This window comes from Elephantulus edwardii, unplaced genomic scaffold (genome assembly GCF_000299155.1).
Source record: "Elephantulus edwardii isolate Elephantulus edwardi_28Jun2011 unplaced genomic scaffold, EleEdw1.0 scaffold00145, whole genome shotgun sequence".
In the NCBI taxonomy this organism is placed as follows: Eukaryota; Metazoa; Chordata; class Mammalia; order Macroscelidea; family Macroscelididae; genus Elephantulus; species Elephantulus edwardii.
Window position 1 is genome coordinate 3,718,622 of NW_006399895.1, and position 27,121 is coordinate 3,745,742.

Genomic DNA, 27,121 nt, shown 5'->3' on the forward strand with positions numbered 1-27,121 from the left:
GAGTGCTGGGGCACTGAGATCCTTCCACTTGGCATCTCCCTATTACTGCCTCTCAATGACAGACTCTCTGAAGACTCAGCTGAGAATAGTCTGTTTCTCTATTTATCTAGTCATAAGCATCATTTGCATGTTTTTCTGGCACCAGTCTGGCTCCATCCAGCGAGTATGATTTGTGTGAATGAGTTAATCTGGGGAAAGGAGTTTATGAGTAATCAAGGCCTCACTCATCTTTTTGTCTCCTTTTTTTTATATATAATTATGACTGTCAGATAATATTTTTTTTTTAGGATCTATTCCAAGTCTAGGTAGGAGTTCAAAAGTGTATGCATTTATTAAAACATTATTGAGTTGTAAAAAAAAAATGTGAAAGAAAGCTTACCTGGTAGGAAGCCCATGGCAACCTCGTAGGACGCCAGAGCTGTCCCACAGGGTTTCAAGGGCTGCTGCCACCTCTTCCCTGGAGTAGCTGGTCAGTTAGACCTTTTGGTGAGCATTTAACACATTTAACCACTGTGCCGCTACGCCACCTCTAGAACTGCTTTGAACTGGCATCAACACAACAGCAGAGGGTATGGTGGTAGTTGTGTTTCAGGGGAGAAACAGCTTTGTTTAGATAAAATGCTTATTAACAGATCCTGGTTGCCAACTCTAAATGTTGTACCATTGCCAAGAAGCTGCCGGGGTTTTAAATCAAAGAGCTAGAACAAAGTTTCCTTTTTTCTCCCTCCTCTAGATGTGATGATGCTTTACAGCTGTTTCCCAAGTCAGCACTGTTACATGTGTGTGGATCCCAGAACTGGCTGAGAGATGGAGGAACCTCCGCAAAATGATCAGACTATGACGAGCCTGGAGGAAGACGACCCTCTCAACAGCACCAGCCCCCAGATTTCCGTCAGTGAATTTTCTTGCCACTGCTGTTATGACATCCTGGTCAACCCTACTACCTTGAACTGTGGGCACAGCTTCTGTCGGCACTGCCTAGCTTTATGGTGGGAGTCATCTAAGAAAACAGAGTGTCCTGAATGCAGAGAAAAATGGGAAGGCTTCCCTAAAGTCAATATTCTCCTCAGGTAATGCTCAGCCTCTTTAGGTCATGCATAAAGCTTCCAGGGTGGTGGTTTGTTGTTGTTTGTTTTGTTGTTTTTTTTAAAAAAAAAGGAACAACTTGCCTTTCTAAAGCCCCAAGGCGTGGATGGTGGATCTGGTCTCTTTGGCCATTTTGAATCATCCGAAAAGTGAGTCAAAAGAACACAGAGATCCAAGCATGAAGAATCCCTTCCTCACAAAATTCTGATTCTGTTGAATCAGAACTAACTTACAGCTGACCCTCCGGCAGGTTTTCAGAGGCTGTGACTCACTGCCAATCTTTCTCTGCCAGAGCAATTGGTGGAACCTTCTGCCTTTGGATTGGCAGCACAGAGCTTAGGCCACCAGCACTCCCTAATCCTCAACAAGTGGCCATAATTGGTTTCTTTTTTATTGTAAATTTAAAATATTCTTGTTATCAGACCATTGCTTATATGTTATACTTTTTACTGACTGTTCTGTGCTGTGAAGTCAGAAGTGACCTATAGCTGACCCTCCAGTGCATTTTCAGAAGCAGTTAATCGAATGGGAGGAGATTACCTATCTTTCTCCATCAGAACAGCTGGTGGATTCAAACCTTTGAGATTGCAGTGCAGCTTCTTATCACTAGGCCACCAGAGGACCCTTTTTACTTACATCATCCTATATTTCATAGAGCAAATGGTATGATTTCTAGAATAACTGGTTTGTGACTAGTCTTTAAATGAATAAACCCTGTTCCTGTTTTAAAGTGATATGCCATGGCAAGTAACAAGATTTTTCAGGCAGCCCCAATCTTTTCTGCTTCCTTGCAGTCACAAGTCCCCGTGAGGTCTTTGACTCCACCTCTGTTGCTTCAGCAAGGTATTCTGCCTTCCTGATCAAAAAAGAATAAAGTTCCACGAAACCATTAACCCAACATTTTCTTTTTTCACATTTGCCTTTATAAGCACATTGTCCTTAACCTGTCAACATTGCTTTACCTGAAGGTGGATCTTAAATTGAAAGGATATTTTGGTTGTGTGTAGTTGAAAATTAACACAGTCCTACTTTTAATAGTTTGCCCAGTGGTTGATCTTTTTCTCGTTCTTGTATTATTTTTAGTAGCATAAGCAACATTCATAACATATTTTTTTTTAAATTGGAACATTATTGATAAAATGGAAGACTACTTTGACCTGTCCTTTCATTTTAAAATCCTCCCTCCCTTTTTCCTAATTTTTAAAAATTTACTGTGATTTGAGTGAAAGTTTACAAGGTGTATTGGTTTTTCAGTCATTCATACCCATTTTATTTTATAACATTAATTACAATATGTGAAGCAGAAACACACTTTCCCTAGTTGCTCTATAATTCTCATTCCCATTAATCTTTCTGTCTAGTAGATCTGTCCTTCATCAAAAGTGGTGTATGGGAGTTTCCTACAATTATTTGGGTATGTCTGTTTCTCTGTTGAAATTTGTTCAAGTGTGATTTACGTATCTTGAGACTTTGTCATTAGGTATATAGCTATTAATTATAGCTATGTCCTCCTGTTCAGTTGACCCTTTGAAGTCTATTTGATCAGAAGTTTATATTGTCATTCCTGGTCTTTTTTTATCATTTTACTTTATTATTAATTTACTTTTTTTTTTAGTCTATCTTTGCCTTTGTGTCCAAGGGACCTCTTGTAGACAGAAATTTGATGGGTCGTGTTTTTATCGTATCTGTTCTACTACTCTTTTTCTCTTGATGGTACATTTAATCCATTCATATTCAGTGTTATTTTCAGTAGGTATGATTTTTGGCTGTCAGTTTGCTACGCTTTTTTTATGTATTGTTGCTGGTTTCTTTGTTCCATCTCCTTTCTTGTGTTGAGTTAATTTGTGTTGACCTACTCCCCCTCCCACTCTCATTTGCTTCATTGCTGTTGTTTTAGTGTCTATTATGACTGCAGCCTTCAATATGGATTATATCAACATCAAGAAAACAAAAGTTCTTGCCACTGGACCCAAATAGGCAAAGTTGCGACAGATGGAGAAAAGATTGAAGTTGTAGTGATTTTACTTGGATCTATAATGAACACCTAGAATAACAGCAGTCAAAAAAATCAAGACTTGTTGTCTTGGGAAAATCTGCTGTCAAGGACGTCATCATAGTTTTTAAGAGCAAGGATGTAAATTTAAAGACTAAGATGCACCTGATCAAAGAGATAGTCTTTCATGTTATTTCCTATTCATCTGAAAGTTGGATAATGAATAAGGATTAAAGAAGAATCTTCAATGTCTTTGAGTTGTAGTGTTGGACAAGAGTACATGGACTGCCAGCAGAACAGACAGGTGTATCCTAGAAGAAGTGCAACAGGGAACTCTTAGAGTCAAGGTGGTCAAACATTTTCATATACTTTAGACATATTGTCAGGAGGAGCAAGTCTTTAGAAAAAGAGATCATGTTGGGAAAGATAGAGCATCAGAGAAAGAGGAAGGTCGTCGGCAAGAAAGATTGATCCAATGACTAGCAATGGGCTTTAGTGTACAGAAATGGTGAAGATGAAGAGGAGGGGGCAAGGTTCAGATCTGTTGTTCATAGGGTCACTAAGAGTCTGTAGGGACTTGAGGGCAACTGACAGCAACAAAAATAAAGTCATGATAATTTTTTTTTTATAAATGGTTTATTATTTTTCTTTGAGATTACCCTCAAATTTATTATTATACTAGATTATTTATGAAATTCTAATACATTGTATTCCAGAACAGATTCTTCCAATTTCTCTCATGCCCACACCTACCAAATTATACAACCTTGTGATTAACCCCCCCACACACATCCTCATCCCTCTGCTTCTACCCTTCCACACCCCCCCCTTGGATTCTTATACTCATTCTACAATAATGGTTTTGTTCAGTCCTGTGGGACTAAGTTCACTCAGCATAATGCTCTCCTGTCCTTCCCAAGTTAGGTAGTATTCCATTGTATGAATGTACCGTAATTTCTCAGTCCATTCGTTTGTGATTGGACATTTGGGCTATTTCCATGTTTTTGCTGTGGTGAATAATGTTGCTGTGAACGTTAGTGTACAAGTTTCCATTTGTGCCTATGTTCTCGTTTTCTCAGGGTATATTCCAAGCAGTGGAATAGCTGGGTCATATGGAATTTCTATGTTCAGCTTTTTGAGGAAGCGCCAAATTGCCTTCCAGAATGGTTGTACTATTTTACAATCCCATATTATTTTATTCTTATGTCTTAAGACAGTTTACTTTATCTTGAAATCATTTGGCTATCTCTATATTTGGACGCTGTATAACTACACTAATTATTCTTTTTATTTTTTGGTTTTTCTCATTTATAGATTAATACTTTTGGCTCCCTATTTTCAGTCTCATAATCAGTACTTTGGGTACTGCTTTGGTTTTAAATGACGATGTGATATCGTGTGCTAATTTGGGGTTGTTGTCTGTTGTTGGGTCTCTAAGGAGTTCTGTCTAATATATTTTGTTAGAGTGATCTAGTTTTCACACTATCCTTAGTTTCTCTTTATCTAGAAATGCCTTAATTTCACCATTATATTTAAAGGACAGTTTTGCTGGGTATATAACCCTTGGCTGACAATTTTCTTTGTCTTTGATTCTAGAAAATTTTATTATACTGCGTCTTGGTGTTTTTCTTTTGGAATCTGTCCTGTTTAGCATTCACTCAACTTCTCAAATGTATGTTTTCTCATTTTCGTATTTGGGAAGTTGTTTGTTTTTTTTTCTTCAGCAAATCTTCAACAGTTTCCTCTGTTCTTTTTTTGTCTCTTTCTGTTCTGGAATTCCAGTTACATGTAAGTTATTCCTCTTTTTAGTCCCCCATAACTTTTGGGCTTTTTTCACTTTCCTTTCCTCTTTATTCTGATTACTCTTTTTTTTAAGTTTTCACCTTTAGTGAAATGACTTTGGAAATAATGTACATTTCCATGACACTGACACTACAGTTTCTGCAGTCATAGTAAGATCATAGAGTTAGACCCACTCCATAAGTAATATGAATGCCAACATCTCCAGTAATTATTTCTGTTACATAATAAACAAAACCTCTGGCTTCAAACCACGCAAATCCCAGGATAGCATATGAGAACAGCTATTGCTTCAGCGAAGGATTCTGGCAAAGCCGGTAATGAGGCTGCCAAAGACTGTCCCAATACCAACACCCGAACCAGCCACTCCTACTGTTACAGCTCCTGCACCAGTAAATTTGACCGCACTATCCACGTCTCTGTGGATTGCACTGGTTTGAGCTGTTGGATTAGTGGAGACACACCATTCTGAGCCCCACTAAACACTGCTGAGCCCTCAAGTCCTAGCTTCTGATCATGATAATACTGATGCAGTAATTGGTCTCTAGGCAACCCTGGATCCGGCTGGGATCAGAGTGGGGGGTGCAGGTGAGCTTGGCACAGGAGAACATCTTAAATTCTTTGGGAAGACTTAGTTGACAGGTGGTGCAGCCTCCTCTCCCACTTCTTCCTTTCTCTGCTCCGGCAGCCATGGCAGAGGCAGAAGTAGTGGGACTCTGATTACTCATCTTAACAAATTAGTATTGGGGAGTTTGTGACAGTTCTGAGATGCCCAAGGACAGTGTATGAGGATGGGTATGGCACGTGCCAGGTACTGAATCCACAAGAGCACCTTGTCAAAGGCAAGGCCCGCAGTCAGAGATTGTGTTTCTGTCAAGCTAGGAATTGGCTGCAGGCTAATCAGCCCCCGTCCCTGGCAAGACACACAGTCCACCAGCACCAGGTAGTAGAGTGAATCGCTGAATGTGGAGCTGTGCCTGCTCTCCTGTCACCAGATACAAAATGACACACGCCTGGGTTCAGGCAGAACTGGAAGGGGGTGGGGGAACACCTCTGGCCACTTGGTAGGTGGGTGGGAGGAATGGCACTTCCTTGTTGGGGAACAGTGGGAAGAGGCCACCTTTGTTTCATCATCTAGCCTCTGGTGTGGACGCTGCTGCATTCTGGGCTCCTGCGCCAATCGGAAAGCTGCTTGTAGAAGTTCTAACCAGCTGGCCATCAAGTCCATTCCCAGTTCACTGCTCTGTCACCTTACTCAGTGTTTTCATGCCATTTCTTTCTGCAGTCTGTATTTGAACGACTTCGCCATCATTTCCTTTGAAACTCAAGGCCACAGGATTCTTATCTGTGCTGGTTATCTATGTTTTGTAGTATCTTTATTTGTAAACGATCTGGACTGCCACCTGCCTCATGGACCATGTTGCTGGAAGTCCCTTCTCCATAATCATTTTAGTTATCACTTGTGATTTCTTTAAGAATTCTTCTCATATGTGTGCACCAGTACAAAATGCAAATATTTACTCACGTTAGTAGTGCACTGTCAGGATGTTTTTCTGCAGTTTACTATTTTCATTAGAAAATACGTGTATCTCCTCATCTCCACCGCTCTCTTCTCAAAACCCATTGTGGAAAGTTGGTGTACTATGACAAAGCTTTCAAATCAGAGTGTTGCAACACAATTAGAAAGAAATATTTATATCTTAGATTTGTCAGCCTAGCGATGGATGAATTTGTTTTCAGTTTTTGTAGCATTCTGTCGCCTGAATATGCTGTGTTGTATTTTGCTGTTTCTTAACAGTGACTATGTAGGTTGTTCTGAATTTTCTTAGTATTACCAACAAAACTATAATAAATCTAGTTGTCCATTCTTAAAATGTGTATTATTAAACTTTGTTCATTTTACTTTGGCCTCTAAATGTTATAAGCCAATCATCTAACAATTTCATGTTTTCCATAGGGATGCAATCGAAAAATTATTCCCTGAGGCCATCAGAAAGAGATCTGAAGACATCCAGCAGCACAATGACATCATTCAAAGTCTCGCAGCCTTTCAGAAATATGGGAATGATCAGACTCCTGTCGTTCCCCACGCAGTCCGAGTGAATCAGCAGAGAGGAGGGGGCTTCTTCTCCGGAGTGCTCACAGCTTTAACTGGTGTGGCAGTAAGTTCAGCTTGGTGTTTATCTTTCTGTCTCACATACGTGCAGGTTTTCCACTGGAGTCAGTTGAAATGGACCTACATAATTGATGACGTATCTGCGTGCAGCGTGTATTGAAATCTGCTGGGCTCTGTTCTTCAGGGACATCCCTGTTCTTCAGGAATGTGGTCTACTTAAGTAGGCAGCAGGATTGGAGCCATTAAATCTTAGCTTCATCTCATTTAATCCTCTTCATAACTTATATAGAGATCATGTACTGTTACCTCTCTGATATAATATGTTGTCGGTTGAGGTACGTTGAGCCCTGTGTGCTGAATAGAACTACTCCATAGAGTTTTCAAAGTGTAACTTTGTAGATGCAGATCAACAGACCTGCCTCCTGAGGCACCGCCAAAGGCGGGTTCAAACCAACTACCTTTCTTTCTTGTTAATACTTGAGCTCCTAACGTTGATGTCACCCAGGGACTCACCATTATTATACCTGTTTCACAGATGAGAAAACTGAAGGGCAGAAAGATGGTAGAATTGAAGCCAAGTCTGTCTTGGGGATAGTCTTGGGCCCACCAATATCAAGGTTGTTTAAGTCCCATGCCACAGAAATCCCCTGTAGGAAAGAGCATCTGTGTTGTCCAAGTTATTTGACTCAGTGGTTACGGCTGCCACAGGCACCCTGCAGTGAGCCTTGTCCTGCCTCTGTCCCCTCACTGCCCAACAGTCAGCAGAAAGCTGAGCGCCTCGAGGCTTGTGTTCCTGTGATAGTGCTGTGTGTCTGTCCACATCCTGACATGACACACCTCCCAGATCTCTTCCTCATCCTTGCCCTCTCTATACTCACAGAGGTAGGAACTGGCATTTTTGGCCTCTGTCTCTGAAGGCTCCTGTCCCCTCTCCGCAGGTGGTCCTCCTGGTATACCACTGGAGCAGCCGGGAGTCTGAGCATGACCTCCTGGTCCATAAGGCTGTGGCCAAGTGGACAGCAGAAGAAGTCATCCTCTGGCTGGAACAGCTGGGCCCGTGGGCCTCTCTCTACAGGGCCAGATTTTTATCTGAGAGAGTAAACGGAAGGTGAGGAGCAAACTGCTGGTGCGCCGCTGACGTTTTCCTTTCAGACAGCGTTGTTACTCTTTAGTTCCCAAACCATAACAGTCACCCACTTTGAGCATACAGTTCCGTAGTTTTGAATATATTCACACATTGTGCAGCTGTCTCCACAATCTGTTGTTGTTGTTGTTTAATGCCGTCGAGTCGTAGATGACTCATATCGACCCTATGAACGAACAGCCTGAACACTGTTCATACATAGAGTTTCCAGAGGCAAGCCATTTTGGAAGTGGATGCCGCTCCTGCTTCCAGGCTTTTCTGACTAAAGTCTCCAAAATCTAGTATTAAATACTTCCACCATCCCAAAAGAAAACTTGTTCCCATAAGCAGATAGGCCTCCAGGCCCTGGTAACCATAAATCCACTATTTGTCTGCATGGATTTGCTTATTGTGGATATTTTCTGTCAGGGAATCATATAACATATGGCCTTTGGTGCCTGGTTCTTTGGGTCAGCACAGCATCTTCAGGGTTCATGTCCACGTAGCAGGAACTACTGCTGTTTTTCCTTCTGTGGAGTAACTAATAAGCCCTCATGTCGAAATCTGCTTATCCATTTTCAGTGGATTTGATTTGATTCTACTTTTGGCTGTTACGATAATGCCACTATGAGCATTCATATAAAAATATCTGTGGCCGTTGCCCGTGAGTGGCCTGGGCGGAGGGGACAGAAAGCAGGAAGGGGTAAACCCAACTCAGTTCGCCATGGGGCTGTTTGGAAAAGCCCAGGAGAAGCCGCCCAAAGAGCTGGTCAATGAATGGTCATTGAAGATAAGAAAGGAAATGAGAGTAGTTGACAGACAAATAAGAGATATCCAGCGGGAAGAAGAAAAAGTGAAGCGCTCCGTGAAGGATGCTACCAAGAAGGCCAGAAGGACGTCTGCGTGGTGCTGGCCAAGGAGATGATCCGGTCGTGGAAGGCAGTGAGCAAGCTCTGTGCGTCCGAAGCCCACATGAACTCTGTGCTCATGGGCATGCGGAACCAGCTGGCCATTCCCCGAGTGCCTGGCTCCCTGCAGAAGGGCACAGAGGTGATGAAAGCCACGCAGAGTCTTGTGAGGATCCCTGAAATCCAGGCCACCATGCGGGAGCTGTCTAAGGAGATGATGAAGGCTGGAATCATAGAAGAGATGCTAGAAGACACCTTTGAAGGCCTGGACGATCAGGAAGAAATGGAAGAGGAGGCAGAAATGGAAATTGACAAGATTCTGTTTGAAATTACAGCAGGGGCCTTGGGCAAAGCACCCAGTAAAGTGACCGATGCCCTTCCAGACCCTGAGCCTCCAGGAGCCATGGCTGCTGAGGACGAAGAGGAGGAGGAGGAGGCCCTGGAGGCCATGCAGTCTCGGCTGGCCACGCTGCGGAGCTAGGAGGCCCCACCACTGTGGCCAGCCACCCTGTCTATATCTCTTGCACTACATCTATCATGAGGCGCTGCATCTCGGAGCAGGGCTCTGCTGATATCTCTTCATTCTCTGCAAAAGAAGGGCTGGCTTAGGTATTCAGAGGGATTCTGTCTTAAGAGAGGTGATGTAATGAAATGCATCATTCTCGGGTATGTATGGAAGTATTATATTGGGAGGAAGGCAGAGATTTCTAGCTCTCAAAGTCCTGAGAATGGAGTTGATTGCCTGAAGGTTGACGCTGTACATTTTCTGTGTGAGTAAACACTATATAAATGGATTTTAATAAATTTCTGCTTTACCAAAAAAAAATATTTGTATGAAACATACCTTCATAATCTGTAGTAATGGAATGACACCTATCCTTAACTTTTAGAGGAAATGTCACACATTTCCACATGGCTGCACTGTTACACATGATTTTTTTTTTATGTTTTATAGTTTTCCTCATTATAACAGTAACATCATTATTACTTTCAAATAATAATAATATACAACTATATAATACTGGAAGTAAAATATCCTTGAAATCCTACTCTTTAGAGAACACCACTGTTACCAACTTGCTGGTGTTAAAAATAAATAGCTGGGAGCTGTCAGCAGAATGAATATAGAAAAACCCAACCTCACTGTCACTGAGTTGGTTCCAATTCACAGGTACCCTCTGTTGGATTTCTGAGGCAGTGACCCAGAACAGGGGGAGAAAGGTCTCCCCAGGAGCCACTGCTGGATTCTAACTGCTACAGGCGCTTGGCCTCTGGGGTAACAGTGCATCTTGTAATGGACTGTGTTGCCACAGCTCCCTGCAGGCCTAACACACCAGGTAAAAGTTGGATAGCACATCACTCTTGGTAAATCACTGCTTCACTTAGTTCAGATTTTTACCGTGTTTATATGTCATTTCATCAAGAACTTTGTGAACGAAAAAACCCTCATTTGGTTGAGGAGTTTGTTAGAATACATAACTCCTCCAAGAAAGCAGTGTGTGCTGAAACATCATCAGGGCTTCAGTATGACCCTCACTAAGACCAGTGGGCATGGATGTTAAGCCATCTGGAGTCTCAGAATTAGGACATGTTCATTAATCTTGGTTTTCTGAAATAATAAATTTCAAGTGTTTCCAGAAGCCTGGCCATTTAAATACTTTTACACAAAACAAGACAAATTACTTCTGAAAGTTTGTTCCAAGCATCCTAGTAAATGTGTGCGTATATAGCCAGTGCTCAGGATATGAGTGAGGTCTGTTCCTGTCTGTAACAACTAGTAGAGAAGCCGGGCAAGTGGACCAAGTTCTCATTTAACTTTAATGCAAGAAAAGGCTCCGTATTTTCAGTGACTAAAAGGCTGCATGCGCCCCAAGTGCAAGGGACTGTGAAGTAGAATTTGATGCGAGTAGGGATTGGTTGAGATATTTCAAGGCAAGCCTTTGAACCGACTTTTCCTGGTTCATCTGTGGCCAAGGAAGTTAAGAGATGGCAGTGCCCCACTCAGAGAGAGTGGCCGTCCACCCCGTTGGTGTGAGTGTGGCTTTCTGCAGCCCTGGAAGAGATCCACCCTCACTCACTGGGCTCCTCAAAAGGCTCCCGATGCCTCTTCTCAGTCTTCAGAGATAGGGCTGCTTCCTGTCGTTTTTCCCATTCTGGCTGCCATGACACATCACCCAAGGTGGAAAAAAGGTCTGTTCTTGCCGCATTCTGCCATCCAAGACAGAACCAATTTGAACTGGTTCGAAGTTTTGTTTACAAAAAAATATTTTTTATTGATTTTTTTTTAAAGTGAACTGGGGGTTGGATAAGGAAGAAAATGTGCAACAATGAATGAATGGATATCCCAAGTTTTTTATAAACTTTCATTAAAATCACAATATAAATACAAAAAAAGTCCTGTTGAAAAGGGCAAGGTGTTGTCCATAGTTAGACATCCATACCTGCAGCTGGCTGTATATGTGCATTTATTATACACTTAGTACATTACTGTCATATAATAAGACAACCATTACACATACACTTCTAACATTTAATAAGATCGATGTTGTTGTTTGTTACGTGCTGTCATGTCGCCTGTGTACAACCCGTGTACCCTGCGGACAACAGGTCTAAAGCCTGCCCTGTCCTGAGCCAGGCTCACTGAGTCCGACACGCCTAATTCCATTGCCCCAGATATGTCAGTCCATCTCATCTGGGGTCTTCTCTCCTTTGCTGTCCCTCTACCCTTGCAAGCATGATGTCCCTTCTCCAAGGACTGTTCTCTCCTGACCACGTGCCCACAGTATGTGAGACAGAACTTCAAAACCCTAGCCTCCGAGGAACAACGTGGTTTCAGTCTCTTCAAGACAGACCTGTCTGATCCATGGAATGTTCAAGACTCTTCTCCAGCACCACAACTCAAAGGCAGCAGTTCTTCTATCATCATTAGTCATTATCCAGCTAAACCCTTTAATAAATAAATGGAAACATTTCATAAACCTTTAGTGTCGTGAGCTCTGGTGGGCTAGGGTTTGTACTGACAGCCCAGAATCAAGCTGTCAGAATGCACCAGCAGCTTCAAGGGAGAAAGATGGCTGGGCTTCTCCTGTGTAGTTACCAACCTCTGAAAACCTGCTGGAGGGTCAGCTACGAACTGGTTCCAACTCAGCTATAATGCAAGTCAGTCAGTGTTTGGGAAAAAATACCTGTTTTCATAATGCAAAACTTTTTATTTTCTTTCACGCTAGACATCTTTCTAAACCTTTTCTGAGTGTTTATACAAACCTTTCCTGTAAATGTCCATCAGCCAGCCCACCGTCCTGCCCCTTCTTTGCTGTAGATTTTGTCAGAGTGAGTATATAGAGGTGTCACAGAAAGACTACGCAGAAGGTGTCCTAAAAATTGTCCTCAGATGACGTCCTGGCTTCTGATCTCTCCCCACCCAGGTGTCTCCCTCTCAGTGGCCGCTCCCGTGTGTCCATTTCTTTCAGACAAGTAGGCAGTCATTTGCACCCTGTCTGCTCTCCAACCCAACATCTGTGCTGAGCTTTCAACACCTGAATCCTCTGGGGAAGCAAAAAGCTCCCGTTATTCTTAGAAGAATTGTTCCTCCTTCAAAATTTGGCAAATAAAATTCTCGATCTAGTTATTGTAATATATCTTTGCTAACTGTCTTGTTCCATAAGACAGGTTCCCAGAACTGCAATTGTGAGGTCAAAAGCAATCAACAACTTAAGTAAATGTTACCTATCTACCCCCAAAAATGCAGAAAAAAGATGGATAGCCTCCTCTCATTGATTTACTGCGTCTGAAAGCCCACTGGAGAGGGGTCACCTATGAGTCAGTTCTGACTTGACAAAACGTAACAATAACAACCCACAGGAAGACTGTCCGTTGTCTCCACCAGCACTGAGTGGGCCTCTCTGCTCCTGCGAAAGTATTGGGTGGTTCTCAAGATGAATCACTGAGGACCCACATTTGAATTTTCTGATGACAAGGGGAAGATGACAACTATTACTAATGTTTTAATGGATTTCCTTCTAATAAAAAGATTTCTTTTCTTTCCAGTCTTTACACTATACATGCACACATTTTAAAAATCAAAGACTTTAGAGCCAAGTGGGTCAGGGCAGGCCTTAGCCCACTGCTTTTCTTCTCTAAGCCACTTCTCTCATCCATGCATCGGGCATCATGCCATCCACCCTTCAGAATTATTAAATGGAATAGTGATTAATAAAAGCACTTTCCAGTGGTCACTAGCAGAGAGTATGAGTTCAGTTACTTTCTATTTTTAGTACTATTTGACATGAAATGCCTTACTTTGCCTCTGGTCTAAAATACTTGGGTTGATAGAATGGAACTTTCAAAGCAGAATGTCTGCTCTGGTGTGTGGACTCAGAAGGGAACTCTTTCTCTCTCCCTGCAGATTGCTTTTAACTTTGACAGAAGAGGACTTTTCCAAGGCCCCCTACATCATCGAAAATAGCAGCCACCGACGAGCCATCCTGACAGAACTGGAGCGAGTCAAAGCACTAGGTGTGAAGCCGCCCCAAAATCTCTGGGAATATAAGGTGAATGTTTGTGGTATTTTATCCTTTAATTGAAAAAAAAAAAAACAAACAACCAAACCCTCAAAACACAGCAACATAGCAGTTATCTGTGACCCATGCCCACAGCTTACGTAAGAAAGAAGACATTGGCGTCATTCCACAGTCTGCTAGAACGGGTGTGCAGTGGTATCTCTCTGTGGTTTTCGTTTAACTCTACATTTCTTTAAGAACTGATGATACTGGATGTTGTTATTGTTTTCCAAGGTACCTAATTGCCACCCCTTACCGCTGTTTTAGTGGGATGCCCACTCAAATCTTCTCCCATCTGAGTTAATGCTTACAAGTATCAAAGAATTGAAAACAATTTAAATTACTACTGTGGTAAAAAGATACATAACTGAGCTTTTATAAGATATAGAAAAGATTTTAAAATCATTTGAGAGATATATAGCCAAGTCAGTTATCCCATTTCTGCGTGCACAATTATTACCTCTTTCCGTTTCCAGTTATTATCATTACCAGAAGCTACTTGTTGATTGGCACCTTCAGGTCAGCCACCACTCACAGCAACCCTGTGAGCAAAAGATTGAAGCCCTCTCCTGTCCATGTGTCGTCTTCACCATCTCCGCCACGCTCAAGCCTCTTGTTCCAGTGACTGTGTCAGTCCGTCCCGTTGAGAGGCTTACTCTCTTTCACTGACCCTCCACCTTTCCCATCCTCAGGAACTCATCTTCTGGCACCAAACTAAGGAGTGTGCCAGTGTATTTACAGGATTTTTGAAGGGCCTGTTAATTCAGAAGTAGCTGACCAGTCCTGTCTCTGAGCCTGGAAGCTCGGCTGTAATTTGCCAACCACAGGTGACCCTGCTGGTGCTTGAAATCCCAGTGGCCCAGCTTCCAGCGTCACAGCAACACTCTATGCAACAAGCCACAACTTTACAGCAGACTGACAGACAAGTAATGGCCCAGAACTTAGTGTCCCTGAAGCTAGAACTCCTTCTTTTCCCCGATGATAATCTCTAGTCTCTATATTATGCATTTGCCTCTTCCATACAAGTTGGATCATTAAAACTTTCTTCTTTTGTGACTAACTTAATTCACTCTATGTAATATTTTCACGGTTCATCTATGTTGTAATATGTGCCAGGACAACATTTTTCTTTATGGCTGAGATCTGTTCCTCTCTCTGTGTCTCTCTGTCTCTCTCTCTCTATCTCTGTGTGTATGTGTCGCACACACGCACACCACATTGCCTTTTATTCACCTCTTGATGGACATGTAGGTTATTTCCACACTTCTGTGTAAAAATACTCTCATTAACATTAGTGGACTCATTTCTGTTTGAATTCTTACCTTCACTTCTTCTGGATATAGGCCTAGGATCATAAATACTGGGGCATGTGGTAGGTCTGTGAACTTTTTAAAGAACTGATAGTTTTTCACAGTGGTTAAACCATTTTTCATTCACACCAGCAGTGAGGTACAGATTCTCATTTCTTCACATACTTGTCAGTGGGAGGGTTTTGTTGGTGTTGTTTTAAAAAAATAATAATCATCCAAGTGGGAGAAAGGTGGTATTATCATTTTCATAGAGTGTAGCATGTTACACTGTTAACCAAAATGTCAAGTTTTCAAATCCACCAGCCAGTCTATGGGAGAAGGATGGGTGGTCTCTCTCCATAAAGACACTGCCCTAAACTTTCAGCCCCAGAAACCTATTGGAGGGTCATTTGAGTTGTAATTAACTTTATGCTAATGGAGGGGAACAAATTATCCAAGAAGCTGGACTCTGTGAGGAGGAGTGTGGCATGAGGATTAGAGGGAATAACCTCCATTATCTTGCTAGCTGAAAGTGAGGAGGGCTTGAAGCACTTGTTGCAGAGGATCGGAGAATGCAGCCTTCGGGATGGATTGATTGCATCTCAATGTCAGGAAAACGATTCTTACCACTGGACCGATGGGCAGCGTCATGATGGATGGATAGGAGATTGAAACTGTCAGCAGCTTCATCCTGCTTGGATCCACAATTAACACTCTTGGTCTAGCAGTCAGGAAATAAGGAGATGCATTGCACTGGAAAAATCTGCAGTTAGGGACCTCTCCAAATTACTGAGGAGAAGTGATGTCAGTTTGAGGACTGAAGTACGTCTGATTCAGGCCATGGTCTTTCCGATTACTAGATATGCATCTGAGACCTGAACCATAAATAAGGATGACAGAAAAAGAATTGATGTCTTTGAGCTGTGATGTTGGAGAAGAGCACTGAACTTCCCATGTCGGCCAAGAGAATGAAGAGATATATCTTGGGGAGGGTGCAGCCAGAGTGCTGTTTTGGAGGCAAGAATGATGAGGCTTTGCCTCCCATACTTTGGGCCTGTTTCTGTGATAGTCTTGAAGAAAGTGATGCTGGGAAAGGTGTAGTGTTAGCAAAGGAGAGGAAGACCCTCAGCCAGGTGGATTGACACAGTGACTGCAGCAATAGGCTCTTGTGTGTCAGGAAGTGAGAGGATGGCACAGGATAGGACAGGGTTCAGATCTTTTGTTCATAGGGTCACTGTGAGTCAAGCTGGACTAAGCAACACCTAGCAACAGCAACAACAACAATGGAGGAGAGATTGTTTTGTTTTGTTATTAATGAGTAATGAACCAGCCCTTGTGGTGTAGTGTGTTACATGTCAGGCTGTGAATTGGCAAGGTTCCCCTCCCGCAGAGCAGCTGGTGGATTTAAACTGCGAGCCTTCGAGCTTGCAGTGCACCTTCTAGCCCCTAGACCACCAGTGCTCCGAGCACATAGTTGTTTACATATTCTGAACATATGTTATCAGATAGATTGTTCCCCTAGATTTTTTTCCCAATCTATAGATTGTCTCCTCACATTATTGATAAGGCTTCCTTTATAATTAGGAAAAATACAAATATAGACTCCTTGTAGCAAAAGTTGGAAAATTTATGAAGGAGAAGGAAAATAAATTGCCCATAGTCCCACCTACTAGTCAAACACAGTAACCTGTAACATTACATTTTGTTCTATTTCCTCCTAGCTTATTTTCCTGTGTATATTTTAAACAGAGCTTTGTTTATTTGTTCAACAAATATTTATTGGCTGTCTGAAGTGTGCCAGGTGCTCCCCCCTGGGGGGCAGTCAGAGGTCACAGCACTAAAGGGAAGACCCCACTTTCATGGAGTGGACACTCTGCCAGAGTCCCTGCCACTCGTCTTTGAATCTTTTTTTGGCCTAACCTTTAAAAAAATACACAAGCATTATTACAAGCTTCTCATACTATTTTCAACGACTGGATTCTGTGTTAAAGATCTACCATCATTATCCTCTAATTTACTTAGTTTACTTAGGCCAGTTTTTCCTCTATTTAGCTGATGTAACAGTAACCATCCGACACATAAGGCCCTCTATATGTCAGATTCTTTTTGTTAAGTGGTGCCCACTCATTGAATGGCTAAATTACATTTGATACATTTTTGCAGAACTGCTTTGCAAAAACTTTGTTTTCTGAAGGCCAAAAAGCAGGTATCCCCAGCAATGTAAGAGATTAGATCTTTATATAATATAACCCAATGAATCAATGACTTGGCCTCTTCATGTCATTCTTTATACGAAACATGAGACGCAACATGAGAAAAGGCTGACATCTCGGGGGTGTGGGTGGGGAGCTGGCTGCCATCGTGGTAATGTGGCCCTGTACCCCACTTATCTTCTACAGGCCGTGAACCCAGGCAGGTCCCTCTTCCTGCTGTATGCCCTCAAGAGCTCCCCCAGACTCGGTCTACTGTACTTGTACCTGTTTGACTACACAGACACCTTCCTACCCTTCATCCACACCATCTGCCCCCTTCAAGAAGAGGCCTCTGGAGATGACATCATCACCAAGCTGCTGGTAGGTCTGCGGAATGCCGGAAACAGAAGTATTCCTCTCTTCCTCAGTGTAGTGGTAAATTGAAGCTGTCTGGAACCTCTCCAGGAAGAGCAAACAACAGCCACCCTGAGTTTGAATTTTTCAGGGCGAGCCCCAGCAAAAGAAAAGGAAGACCTTTCACATTCCCCTAAGACAACTTTGTTTACTCTGTTGCTTAGCAACAAGAGAGGCTACTCTCTGAACTTGACATATTGAAAGAATGAAAGAACAGCATTGCTTTTGTTTTGAAAAGAAGGTGACATCGAACTGGATTGCCCTGGAGGGTGCCATTTATAGACACCCCCCTCCCCAGTTTGGTGATCTCTCTCTAAAGAGAGTCCTGAAAGGGAGATTTTCATCCTACAACAAGGCAGGTCAGTGTCCATCCTATGAACGATGGCTCATGTTCCAGTTCATTGACGTGCCTTTACGTCATTTGATAACCAGAGCCCTTCCCAGGGGCAGGCACCCACCTTGCCCTTTTCAGATTGCTCCATGGATCCCTTCCAGTTTGTGCAGTATCTCATTCCTTCACAGCGATTTCTCTGGGTCGGCTTGGTCATTTGGAGGGTAGTCCCATTGCACTCCCACTCTTGGGGCCAGTCTTTCAAATCTGTTTGTATCAGAAAGTCCCGTGGAGGTAGGAATCTTCATTTGTTAGCCATACCTGTAAGTATATGAAAAAATGATCTTCAAATTCATGCATGCAGCCCAATGCAATGCCCTTTTTAAAAAAAGTTTAATATAACTATATACTTAATCCTTACAGTCACTCAGAACACAAAATCACACCTTATCCTAGGTTGCAGTGTTAGAAGAAAAAGTATGCAACAGTTACAGACTGCATTACCAGAGCTCCCTCAAAAAAAAAAAGTTTGTAACAATTAAAGCACTGTTAGGACTCAGAAATAGTTTTCCTAATTTTAAAAGCATTTTAAATTTTTCTTAAAAACTTAATAATTAGGGAACTCTGGTGGCCTAGTGACAAGAAGCTGCACTGCAATCCCAGAGGAGCACGGTTCAAATCCACCAAATGCTCTGCTGGAGAAGGAGGGATAATCTCATCTTGTGCCAGTCAGATCCGATTTGATGGAACACTCACTCACGATACACCCCCAGGAAAAAAAGCCCTTAATTGCTATATGCAGATAAGTAAAACAGATTTATAATCCAAACAAAAAAGTATGTGCATGCAAACATGCACAGGGAATGTTATTTTGGAGAAAGGGTAATTTGGCAAAAACAGTTCCAAAAATAGTCCATTGATGCACATATGTGCTAAGTCTTCTACATAAAAATTTAGCTGTTTTCCATGAAATTCCATGCTTCAAGTTTCACCTGAAGCCTGTACATCTACTCCTTACTTGTTAACAGTCTTGTTATCTGACCTTTCACCTTTACAACAATAGTAAAAAAATCTCTCCAGCTATGTTTTGCATTAATGACATACGTCTGATAGTGATAAACACCTCGATTTGAGGCAAGAGGAGCACTGGCTGTGAAGGTTAAAGTCAAGGTTATGTGATGGTTAAGGTGAAGGTTGTGCTTCTCTGTGGTTCGATAGTTGGAATAGTGATGTCATTTGGCAGTTATAGGAGGATATAGTTATTCTCAGTTTTGTGATCTGTTGTGGTTAGTCTCCATTCTAACACAATGCCAATATTCATATGTAATGACCTGGTCCTTGGAACCTAACCATGTTGATAAGTGAGGAGGGAGTGTATCTGAAAGATAAATACATCTACCTTGTGATTTCCTCTGAAATCATGGCTAAGGCAGCTTGAGACCCTTTTTAAACACTATAATCAAGAGGCCGCCTGACCAAATTCAGTTTAAAAGTACCCCTCTAATTACCAGCTTCCAGTTACCTGGCCTTGCCAGGTTGAGAACACAGAGACCCCAACTTTCCCATTTCAACAAGCCCCACAGCCCTGCTCATTCCCCCGGCTCACAGTTTGCCTTGAGCACCCAGCTTGGCTCCAGTGCACTGTCTTCCTGAGCAAACCGGAGCAGGTGGATCATTGGGCTTCTGATTGTATCTAAGTCGTTTTAATATACCTTTTAATTTCTAAATTACTTACCATATGGTGTTGTGGTTAGGTGCCTTTGAGTCAGCTTTGATGCATAGTGAGCCTGTGTTAGAGCAGAAGGAATCATGACCCGAGCCTGCACCAGCTTCACAATCATTGCCATGCCCATCGCTGCAGGCTGTGTGTCAGTTCACCTCATCAAGGGTCCTCCTCCGTTTGTACTGACCCTCCGCTTTACCAAGCATGACGTCTTTGAGGGACTGGCCTTCCTGCAGATGTGCTGTAAGTACAAGAGAAGGAGTCTTGCCATCCTGGCTTCTAAGGAAAGCGTTGGCTAAACTTCAGAGACAGATCCGTTTGTTCTTTTGACAGTGTTCTTCCCCACCACCCAGTTCAAAGGCATCACACCACCTTTGGGCTTTCTTACTCATTGATTGAAAATAACCTGGCTTGGGTCAAATGCACTTTAGCCCTCAAAGTAACATGTTTGCGGGGAATGAGGGAAATTGGAAGAATCTGTACTTGAAAACAATGTATTCAAATTTTGGAAATAAACTAGTATTTTTTTTTAAGTAACATTTTTGCCCTTCAGCACTTTAAAGAGGTCCTTTCCGACAGATGTCCCCAATTATTTGATTCCTTGTCTTCTGCTTCCACAAGCAGTAAAAGGAAATCTTTGACAACGTCAGTATATTTTCCTGGTTTTTATTAATGTTGTTTATTAAGCTAGTTCTAGGAATTTTTGTTTTATTTTGAGGTATTGGTATTACTAATCAGCAGGGGCTTCAGAAGCACTCTTCACTTTCAAAAAGCCGGGTTGTACCTTCTGCATATTGCTGCTTGTTAATGAGTCTTCCTCCAATCTTACTCCTGAATGTTCCTTATATAATCCAAGCTTCTTGGATTATTTGCCCAGCATATAGATTGAAAAGTTTGGTAAAAGGAAACAACTCTGAATCCCACCTTTCTGGCTTTAAATCATGCAGTCTTCCTAGTTCCATTCTAACCACTGCTTCCTGGTCTTTGAATGGGTTCTTCATGAGCTCAACCAAGTGGCCTAGAATTCCCTTTCTTGCCAATATTGTCCATAATCCGGTATGATCCACACACTTGGATGCCTTGGCCTAATCACGAAAACACAAATAACCATCTTTCTGCTTCTCTCTGCTTTCGTCCAAGATCCCATCTGATGTCAGCAACAATATATCCCTCATTACACATCCTCTGCTGAATCCAGCTTGAATTTCTAGTAGTTTTTAGGACCATCAATGTATTGTTTCATCAGTTTTGGAAACCCAGTTGGTTTGTTTTTTTGTTATTGTGTACCATCAAGTTGGAACAGACCTATAGCTGACCCTCTGGCAGCTTTTCAGAGGCAGTAAATCACACAGGAGGAGATTGTCCATCCTTCTACCACAGAGCAGCTGGTGGACTCAAACCACGTGCCTTCAGGATTGCAGTGCAGCTTCTTGCCACTAGGCCCCAGTGCTCTGCTCCATTGAGTTTGAATTGCTGAATTATCTTCAGTATGATTTTGATCACATGTGATAGTAAATGATAATTTCTGCTTTCTTTTGAGTCATATTTTTTGGAATGGGTACAAATGTGGATCCCTTCTAGTTAGTTGGTCTTCCAAATTTCTTAGCATAGATGAATGAGCAAGTCTAGCGTTTCATCTGTCTATTGAAACATCTCAGTTGGGATTCTGCCAATTCCTGGAGGGTTGTTTTCTGAAATATTCTTTTTTGGCTATGAGTGTGATGGCATTCCTCTTCAGTTTGTCGTTCCTGACAGAGTAGACCATATATTTGTCTGGTTGAAAATGAAAGGCCAATATAATTTATGTTGTTTATTCCATTTCCTTTTTGGAGACAATTGGACAGCCTCCAGTTTTCACAGATTCATCCTTCATACAAGCCCTGTTCTGATTCTTAATGGATGTTTGCAGTGCTTACCCTTGTTAGTCACTGAAGGACCTTCATTGCCTGATAGCTTTACTCCAGCTACACCAGGAAGTGTGGACTCGACTCTGAGGAGGCAGCTCTCTCCCGGCCGTGTTGTGGACTCGACTCTGAGGAGGCAGCTCTCTCCCGGTCGTGTTTCAGTTGTCTTCTGGCCTGAGCGGCTCATCGTCTGGCACTCTATGAGATAATGATCCACTGAGACTCATCAACCAGTATTCACTAGACGGTTACTTCAGAAGCGGGTGCTCTGTCCTACTTCCTGCTTTGTCAGCTCTGCTGAAACCTATCTCCCATGAGTGATCCTGTTGGTATTTGAAATACCGGTGGTATATCTTCCAGCATCAGAGTACCATGTAAGCCACCCAAGTAGAACCAACTGCCATATGAATAGTGGGTTTATAAAGTAGTCTCTCGTGGATAAAGAGGACCTTATATAGTAGCTCCCCCTTATCCGTGAAGGATATACTCCCCAACACACACCCCCATCATGGATGCCTGGAACCTCAGATAGTACCAAGCCCTATATATATAAATGTCTTACTTACATACCTTTGAACAAGTTCAACTTATAAATTAAGTTTCTTTAAGACATTAACAATAGCTTGTAATAAAATGAAACAGTTACAACAGCATATCACAGTAAAAAGCTGTGGGCGCTCGAGTGGCCTACTGGGTAAGGAGTTGCGCTGCCATCCCAAAGACAGTTTGTTCAAATCCACCAGCTGCTTTATGGGGAAAGATGACTGTCTCTTCCCAGGTGATTTACAGCCTCTGAAAATCCACTGAAAGATCAGCTACCAGTTGGTTCTGACTCTATGGCACGTAACAAAACCAGTTCTGTGGGGTGAAGTGGGTGCACGGCATAGACATTCTGATGGAGCATTATTAGCCTACTAACTTGAAACTGCAAAGTGAACCTCTGGAGAAGGGGAAACTGTCAGCAGTAAGCATAAATAAAAATGACTGATGATTCTCTTCAGGTCATTACTATGTTGGAAAGAAACAGAGTTGAATTCTTGTATTTTCATTTTCCCAGAACTGTCACTGCGCTACCACAGCTAAAACACTGACTGTAAGAGTAATGGAAAGTAGTGACATCACTCTGCTGCTGTGAGTGGAGCCCTGGTTGTGTGCTGACTGAGCACATGACTGATGGCTGGGAAGTCAGCACATTGACCCCACCAGCTGCTCTTCGTGAGAAAGATGTGACTATTTGCCTTCGTATTATTGCAGCCATGGACACCCTAAGGGGCAATTCTACTTGGCAAACAACGATGTACTATGGTTTCTTTATCCATTCATCCATTGGTGGACACTTGGATAGTTGCCACCTTCTGCTGTTGTAAATAAGGCTGAACATGAGGGTGTGTGTGTATACCTGTTTATGTTGAAGTCCTTATTCCTTTAGGATTGCTGGGACAATTGCTATTCCCACCTTTACAAGGAAGGAAGCACCCGGCTGCTTTCCGTCATGGTTACGCCATGTTACCTTCCCTCCAGCAGAGGAGCTCACCAGCATTTTTTTGCTGTATTCCTGAACTTTGCTGTTGTCACTAGGGTGAGCTCTCTCTGGGTTGTCGATTTGCATCTTTCTAATGGCTAATGGCCTTGACCATTTCCTCACATGTTTGCTGACCATCTCAAATGGACTTTGGTGAAGGTGCCTTTCATGGCCTCTGCCCACTCGAATGGTTTGTCTTTACACGTGGAGGTGTTGGGAGTTTTCTGTTGGTTTTAAAGCTGACTCCTTTATCAGATATGTCAGTGCCGAGTATATTTTCCTCAGTCTATATCTTCTGTTTTTCCTCTTGGAGAAGCCCTTTGATGCACCCTAAGATTTCATTTTTACAAAGTCCCAGTTGTCTCCTTTTATCTTCTGCTGTCTGTGCATTTTCGGTTACATTTGAGTTTCTTATGCCACAGAGTAGAGCTTCTAAATTTGCCCTATCTTTTTATGCACTTTAGAGTTTTAGGTTTTAGTCCTAGATCCTTGATCTCTCTTGAATTCATTTTTGTATATGCTGTGAAGTATGGATAATACTACAGTTTTCTGCAGGTAGATAATCCAGTTTTGCACCATTTGTTAGAAAGGCTATCTTTTTCCCAACTGAATGGATTTCATCTCTTTGTCAAAGATAAGCTGGACTTATTTCTGCATTCTATAATGAAGGTAATTTTTTTAAAGATTTTTTTTTATTATTTAAATAGCATTCAGTTTATTACAGATATTTAGTATTGGCTTCCCACATTTCCCCACTTCTGTTTTTATCATAATTATCATCTAGATGAGCATTGAAGGTAATTTTTAAACTCAAAAAAACCTGGTTAATTTATCTCATCCTTACAGTTTATAGTTGCTTTGATTTTTGCTTGAGAGCTTTTGTGGTTATGTAACAAGCATCTTGGTTTGAACTTATAAAATGGCATTTCTCTTTGCCATTTCAGATGGAGTCTCTCAAGGGGAGCTGATGAATGGGAATTTTATTCAGGATTGCTGGGTCACATGAGTGTGTGCTTAAGTGATCGGGTGTGACCCGCGCGGAATGACCACAACATCCTGTGTCCAAGTCACCCCTCATGAGGTTTTCTGTCTGTGTGTGTGTTGCATCTGAAGGATCTCCGAGAGCCCACGTGGAAGCAGTGGAGGGAATTCCTGGTGAAATATTCCTTCCTGCCCTACCAGCTGGTTGCGGAATTTGCATGGGACTGGCTGGAGGTCCACTACTGGACGTCGCGCTTCCTCATCGTCAACGCCATGCTCCTCTCGGTCTTGGAGCTGTTCTCATTCTGGAGGATCTGGTCACGGAGTGAACTGAGGTGAGTGTGCCCTCGGCCGGGAGGGTCGCGGAACAGCGGGAGCCCAGGGAAAAGTTCCTAGTGTTCCTCAAACGTGAAAAAGAGCCTTCGGTTACCAAGACTGTCCTAGGCTTTCATTTGAAGTGGTACTTAAATGGGGCCAGAGAAACGCCCTCTGGTATGAGTTATTTGTTCATTTTTTTGTGATGCTCATTGTTAAAGGGTTTCCGTATATATTTTTGTGCCAGCCTAATTGTTTTACCACATGGTTTCCAGCGTATGGTCATAAAGAGCTTTAATAACCAAGCAAGTGAGAAAAAAGCCTGGTAGGATTCTGATCAGGAATTGCACAGATGTGTGTTCTAATCCTGCTCAGCTCACAAATGGGACCATAGTTACCTCTCAGGGTTGATGAACAGTGAGAACGAAGAAGTCTCTGAATCGAGACCCTGGCTGCAGGTGACAGGCCCATCCTCAGTGGCTGCCAGAACAGAGACTGCCCAGCCAGGCCTCAGGCCTGAGGCGCATTCTCCCTGTCACAGCTCTCTCCCCGGTTCCGTATGGCTCGGCCTCGGGCCGCTCTACCCATGTTACTGTGGTCTGCCCAGTGCTTCTAACCAAGCAGCCTAGCACAGCTGAGGGTAAGAGAACACATCATCCCTCATCACACTAATTTAAAAAAGGGGAGCTCTGTGGCCTAGTGGGTAGGCAGTTGCATGCTGAACCAAAGGTGTCACCTCCTTGGTGGTTCAAATCCACCAGCAGCTCTGGAAGAGAAAGACGGGCAGTCTCCTCCTTTGTGATTTACTGCCTCTAAAAGCCCAGTGGAGGGGCAGTGCCCACTCCTTTGCTGTGATTGGCCCAGCCTGGGTCACATATGTGCAGGGCGCTCGGGCAGGCTCTAGTCATGTTCAGCCTCCCACCCAGGCCTAGCTGCAGCCACACTCAAACCACCTGGGAAAGAACAGAGGCGAGAAGCTTTCTCTGGAAGAAGAGGGCTGTCCACAGGGCAGGCAGAAGTGTTAACACCTCCCCTGTGCTGGACCCCTTTCAGCTGAAAGCATCCCTTGACTCACACGACCCTGGGTCTGCTCCATCAGAGGCTGCCTCAGACATAGTTCTGAGAAACTGATCAGAATCTCCCTTGTTTTTCACAGTCCACAGATGCACTTATTTGTGTGGTTTGTTGATCCCTTACTGGTTGGCTTTCCACCGGGCACTGGAGATTTGTGATAAAGGCAGCAATCTATCCCCTGAGGGTTAACCTCCTAGCAGAGGAAATATTGATGTAAATAAATGCCCTTAAGTGTGACACAGCTGTGAAGTGGGTTCAGGTGAGGTTGTGGCTGCGTGGACGGTGGGAGATGGAGTGAAGAAGGCTGAGTCAGGCTGAGCTGTCAGGGAGACAAAGGCCGGCCGGGCATTAGAGGGAGGCTCGGGGTCCCAGGTAGAAACACCCCCGCAGTTCTGCCGCTGAAATGCTTCTCTTCTCCTCTCTGCAGGACGGTGCCCCAGAGGATGTGGAGCCATTTTTGGAAAGTATCGACACAGGGGCTGTTTGTGGCCATGTTCTGGCCCCTCATTCCCCAGTTTGTTTGCAACTGTCTATTTTACTGGGCCCTGTACTTCAACCCAATCATTAACATCGATCTCGTGGTCAAAGAAGTCCGACGGCTGGAGACCCAAGTGTTGTGACTGGGGGCGCCCAGCCTGCCCGTGACTCCTGCAGCCTCCCTGACGCCTGCACTTTGATGCTAACAAGGGGTAAGGGAGGAAGTGGAGTTCCTGTTTTCTACCCCAAGTAAAACAAGGTGCTGCCTTGTGTGTGAAGGGCTCCAGCCACCTCCCCTCCCCGCCACTGTGGCCTGGCAGAGGCAGGCCCTGCTACCCCAGAGCACGCTGGACAGTTTGGCCACTGTGGTGGCGGCCCCTTCTCGACAGCTGGCAGGGGTTCTCAGAGTCCTCAGAGGACACTGTGGGGTTGGCATCGGAAGGCCCTCAGCACCAGGACACCAGACTCTCAGGGCGAGGGGCCCAGAAACAAGCCCAGCCCAGGCTCATCCCATAGGCCAAGAGTAGGGAAATGAAGAGAAGATATTGTCATAGGTATAGACAGCTCCTTGCACATAAGCAATAGAGAGGAAAACCCAAAATATAATCCACAATTCTGTCCTAGTGGAGATTTGAAGAGATTCAGCATGAATCCCCTGGAAGGCTAGAGGGGGCACTGGACTAAAGACCATGCTGAACGCCACTGTCCTCCGCTCGTGGGCACTGGTGTTCGCTTTTCTCTGAGGCGGGGACTGAAGGGGATGCAGGCAGCTAATGAAGGAAAATTGACACCAAAGGAGCCCTGGTGATGCCATGGTTAAACTTTCAGCTGCTAACGGAAGCCCAGTGGATTGAATCCATCACCCACTTTGGGACCAAGACGGAGAAATCTGTTCCCAGGAAGATCAGCAACCTGGAAACCCGATGGGGCAGCTCTGCTCCGTCTCTGTCTCATGACAGGGTCGCCATAAGTGAGAATCAACTTGACAGCCAGTGGGTTAAATTCACACCAAGCTCAGCTGCCTCACTGCTACCTTAACTCGGTTTTGGGTTGTTTTTAAGGTTCACACTGTAAAATAAATTCCAAGACCGTCCTTTTGTTCCAGGAAACATTTTGTAAACCCATGACCTCACACTGTCTTCATTGTCCCGTCCGGATGGGGATTGACCAAGTGCTGTCATTGTAAATACGGAGCGGCATGGACTTTTCTTTCCTTCGCTGGGAAAGCCGCCGACGTGAATGTGCTCTCCACAGACCGGCAGAGAGAATCTCACAGCCAAAGGGATTGTGTGACTCCACTAATCCTTTGTATCT

At 43.4% G+C, this 27,121-nt stretch overlaps 1 protein-coding gene and 2 pseudogenes across 1 annotated transcript; 2 read left to right on the plus strand and 1 right to left on the minus strand.

The window, feature by feature from the left end:
- Positions 1 to 807: 807 nt before the first annotated feature.
- On the plus strand, positions 808 to 25,950 carry BFAR (bifunctional apoptosis regulator). Its single transcript, XM_006894498.1, has 7 exons — positions 808 to 1,070; positions 6,837 to 7,041; positions 7,934 to 8,103; positions 13,432 to 13,576; positions 17,274 to 17,447; positions 24,074 to 24,276; positions 25,758 to 25,950. The coding sequence occupies exons 1-7, from the start codon at positions 808 to 810 to the stop codon at positions 25,948 to 25,950; spliced, it is 1,353 nt and encodes a 450-aa protein (XP_006894560.1).
- Positions 5,172 to 5,490, minus strand: LOC102859602 (annotated as a pseudogene).
- LOC102846693 lies at positions 8,843 to 9,507 on the plus strand (annotated as a pseudogene).
- Positions 25,951 to 27,121: the final 1,171 nt, after the last annotated feature.